The sequence below is a fragment of the Vigna radiata genome, chromosome 6 (genome assembly GCF_000741045.1).
Source record: "Vigna radiata var. radiata cultivar VC1973A chromosome 6, Vradiata_ver6, whole genome shotgun sequence".
Taxonomy (NCBI): domain Eukaryota; kingdom Viridiplantae; phylum Streptophyta; class Magnoliopsida; order Fabales; family Fabaceae; genus Vigna; species Vigna radiata.
This window is the reverse complement of record NC_028356.1, coordinates 18,019,344-18,023,600: the sequence shown is the minus strand read 5'-3', so window position 1 is coordinate 18,023,600 and position 4,257 is coordinate 18,019,344. Positions and strand designations below refer to the sequence as shown.

Here is a 4,257-nt window from a genome sequence, read left to right as displayed (position 1 = left end):
ATAAGTAAAACTTTCTGGTAACTTGGTTCATACATCAAAGCTCATCATGTTCATCGTCACTTTCTTGGTGGCCATCTACATGAACTGTACTGTAAAAAACAGATTCATGATCAAGCATCTCTTTTAGTGTCAACTTTCTATCTCCATTATCATCAGCCTGCATCAAACAGAAAAAATCTCACATATCAGCTACCTTCTCCTTCAAAAATTGTCAATGCATATATTTGTCAGCATGTTGAGATATAAATGGAATTTGTGAATAGTTCTGAAACTAAATATAAATAAAAAAAATTGTCAATTAGAGTGAATTTAAATATAAATAAATTTAATAAATATCACTTTCAAAACACCATTCATTCAATGATAATTTTATTTTCACCCACTATAGTACAGGGAGTTTTACCGATGGGTGGAAAACGATAAGCGGTTGGTAAAGGGTGATTGGTCAAGGTATGAAATGAGAAAAGAAGGTGGTAGAGAGTTGAAGTGTGGCTAAGAGTGTTGAGCTAGTATTGCGGAATAAGAAACTGACGTGGTGAGGTGGTTATGAGTGAGGGGCAGATGTTACGAGATATGGTATAGCGGTTACAAAAGAAATTAAGGTCCATTTATGAACTTAATCTCTATAAATACAGACAGATTGAACTAGATACTCTCTCTAAACTAATTATCAATAGTTTTATTTTAAGTGTAACCTTGATAACTTGAACGTCAGAGTGCTAACATGCAGGTTACAACAGCTCGGTGTCGTGAGAAAGGTTGGCAGTAACCGACGGAAGATCCATCAGAGGGAAGGAAGGGGTAAGGCGTGGTTGGTTTAATGAACGATATTTCTTAAGAAATTGTTTTGAATAATTGTTTTTGTATTTGACTCTTTTGAATTTCACTTAAATATGTCTTTATGGATAGGGAACTAACCTCATTCATCAAAAAGCATGTGAAATACTTAGCATAAGCTAGCTCGCCAGGGTAGATATAAGAAAGTATTGGTAGCAATTCTTCTGGTGACAAAAACCTGCCAAATATATAGCAAAAGTAAATTTTGATAATAAGCAGGAGCAATAATTCATAATATCACAAAATCTTATTATTAGCATATATAATAAGAATGTACAGTTCAAATATTGAATAATTATTTCGAAAACTTAAGGCAGGAAAGAAAAACTCACTTATCTTTGTTTACATCAAGCTGGAAAAATTCCTCTTCTGGAGAAGGTATCGATCCTCCGTGAGTTTCGAAGGTCATATAACTTTCGTATGTACCATATACATGATCTACAAATTCATTAAAGTTCATTTTCCCATCTTTTTCATCGCCCTTGCGCCTATATCATAAACAAAACAAAATATAAGCTAAGTGAATGTGTATATACAGGATTTTCGGGAACATCATTCAGAAAATTGAACTTCATTCATTAACCTTAAAAAATTTATTAGTATGACCAATTAGAAAAGATATTTAACCATCACAAGTTGCTATCAATTTCAATTAAAAAAGAAGGCTTACTTTAGCCTATCTCTCAACATCCACTTTAGCGTTTCTTTATTGTCGCTATCTTCTGGATGCAAAAAACTGTAAAAGGAGAAAAATTTTTCTTCAGGTAAATTTCATCGCAGAAATGTAGACAATTTCAACATTATATATGTATCCCTACAAATAAATGTTTAAAATAACAGAGAAAAGAGAAAGGAGAAAATCAAAGAAAAAAAGTGATCAATTATTTATACTCTCTAAGTTCAGTGAAGTTCAGAAGTCCATTGTGATCAACGTCTGCAACTTCAAATCTTTCTTTCCACCATCCTGCTTCGCCATGCAGCATTTTGTTTTCCTCTGTTTTAGCATATAGTAAGAATTCAACGTCAAATTTATCAATCATCGCTGGTTTTTAAGTGAAAAAAAAATAGAGAACCTCCATAATTTTAAGAAGACAAAAAGGAAAATGACAAAAGCAACATCATTCAATTAATAAAAGGGTTAAAAGCAAGGACTGAATTAAAAAATATAAAATTAACTAATGTATTACGTATCTCCCTGAGTAAGTGACATGAAACATGAAGGATGAAGGTAGTTGAATAAGAGAAGAAATTTAAAACCCAACGATAAAAAAACATATTATATTACCTATACGCTTTTCAGAAAACTGAGGTAAATACTCCTTAAAAGAAATGGCCAAATCCCCATTCTTGTCTTTGGAATCAAGCTCTGCTTGTGTGAGATAATCTAATCTCTCTGATGCTCGCTGAGTAACCCATGCCTCTAACTCTTCAAAACCAACCACCCCATCTTTGGGTTCTCTATCTAACAAAGGGAACAAGATGATCAACCTTAACGTGGTGTTCAATTTACCGCCAGATGTAAGATATTGGTATGTCCCTGAAACATCATTGGGCGACGTGGTAGTGTCCAAAGTGGTCGACGTACGAGGAACAGGTTCCGAATGTGTGGTTTTCTTTTCAACCTCTCTCTCAATATCTGCCACAAGAGGGTCAAAGTTGGGTGCTCGTTCAAGTAGCTTGTACCCAAACCTGCGATTAAGACGACCCTTTGGTTCATCTTGGCTCAACGGGAACAAGCATTTGTAGAACAACACGGCGGTGGCTATTAGGATATAAACCACCGCCTTTGACATTTTCGGCTGCTGGCTGAGTTTTGAGTCTCTCAGAGAAGAAGCTATGGAAAAGGAACAAAAGATAATATGGAGAGAAGAATGAGAGGGAAATACGGTTATTGATGGTTGGAGAGAGTTTGATTAGGGGACATAGAACCTTGTTCGAATGAGAACACCTAAACTAAAGTTGACCTATTTTGCAATGTTTATATTTATATAACAAATTTGTTAGCATGCATGAACGGCTCTAAATCCTTTTGCTTGCATTAGTAATTACCAATGTCATATCTACTCATTTTATTTTTCAGTAAATGTTATCTATGTGTTCACATATTTGTTTTCTTTTTCTAATATTTTTTTGTAAATGAATGTGTGGTCTCAGAAGACAATTATCGTGTTTGCCATTCAGAATTCGAAAGCCGTACCGTTATTTTTATGTTTTTTCCACGACCAAATATAATTGAATAATAATTTAAAATGTGTCAACACATGTCTGTGGTAACCTTAAAGATACTGTGGGTTGTCTTAGTTCTCCAATTAGATCATTTTGTTTTAATAAGTTTTTGCCACTATAAATATTTCATCTATTTTACTCTACCAAAACGTTTATTTAACTACCAAACTTTGTCAACTTTTTGATAACTACACATGGCCCTTTGTCATTTGTTGGTTGATAACGGTCTAAAAATCGTTATTTTCATACTTAAATATGATATCAAAACATATCCTTTGTGGCTTAGAATGAGCTTGAAATCAAGTAAAACACTTAGTTGAGTCATGTGAGAGTCAAAAGTTGGTTTTAGAGATATTATGCTTGTTTTTGCATTGTTTTGCAGGGTTTTGATGAGAATTGAAGATGGAAGTGAATTTGGACGGACTTAGACTCAAGAAGGAAGAAGAAAAAGGAAGAAAAGAAGAGTCTATGCACCGTTGAGCGTCACATTCCAACGCTGAGCGGCCAGAGCGATTAGAGGCAAACTGCTCAGCAGTTAAACTGACCGCTGAGCGGTGGCACGACTAGAGGGAATCCGCTGAGCGGTTAAATTGGATGTTGAGCGGTTGTCTGTTTTTATTGGGCTTAAATTCTGTTACTTTTTTGGTCTATAAATAGACCCAGTGCAATTCCCAAATCAATCTTTTGGCAGACAGAGACGTCCAGAGCTGTTCTACACACCTTGGAGGAGGTTCCTTGGATGCTTAGGCTCCAATCTACCAAATTTAGGGGTTTATTCTTCCATTCTTTCATTATATTTCATCTAGATTCACCATGTCAATGGTGAACTAAACCCTAGGTTGTTGGGGAACAATGTAATCTTTTGAAACTCTCTTATATCAAAATTCTTATCTTCTTTATATGCTTGCATATGCTTACATTATCAATTGTTGGGCTCCTTATCTTTGCTTAATGCTTTTATCGTTTAACTCATTCGGTAAATGTTGTTTGTCTTTATTGATACGGAGACGTACAATAATGTCATGAACTGGGGGGAATTCCTTGATTATGATAATACCGCCTAGAGATAGGGGTAGGACGATCAATTGTATTTTGCTTCCATTTATCATGCATTATTAGTTAATCGGGGAGGCTAGAGATAGTAAGCCAGTAATTAGTAATAGGCTCTTTTCGCCAAGAGATTGGGTTTAGGGT

The 4,257-nt window shown here is 34.9% G+C and overlaps 1 protein-coding gene across 1 annotated transcript; it reads right to left on the bottom strand.

The window, feature by feature from the left end:
* On the bottom strand, positions 1-2,771 carry LOC106764571 (reticulocalbin-2). The gene is made up of 6 exons (XM_014648840.2): positions 2,123-2,771; positions 1,729-1,831; positions 1,508-1,573; positions 1,170-1,325; positions 919-1,015; positions 1-157 (listed from the first exon to the last, which is right to left on the bottom strand). The coding sequence occupies exons 1-6, from the start codon at positions 2,628-2,630 to the stop codon at positions 35-37; spliced, it is 1,053 nt and encodes a 350-aa protein (XP_014504326.1). The 5' UTR covers positions 2,631-2,771; the 3' UTR covers positions 1-34.
* Positions 2,772-4,257: the final 1,486 nt, after the last annotated feature.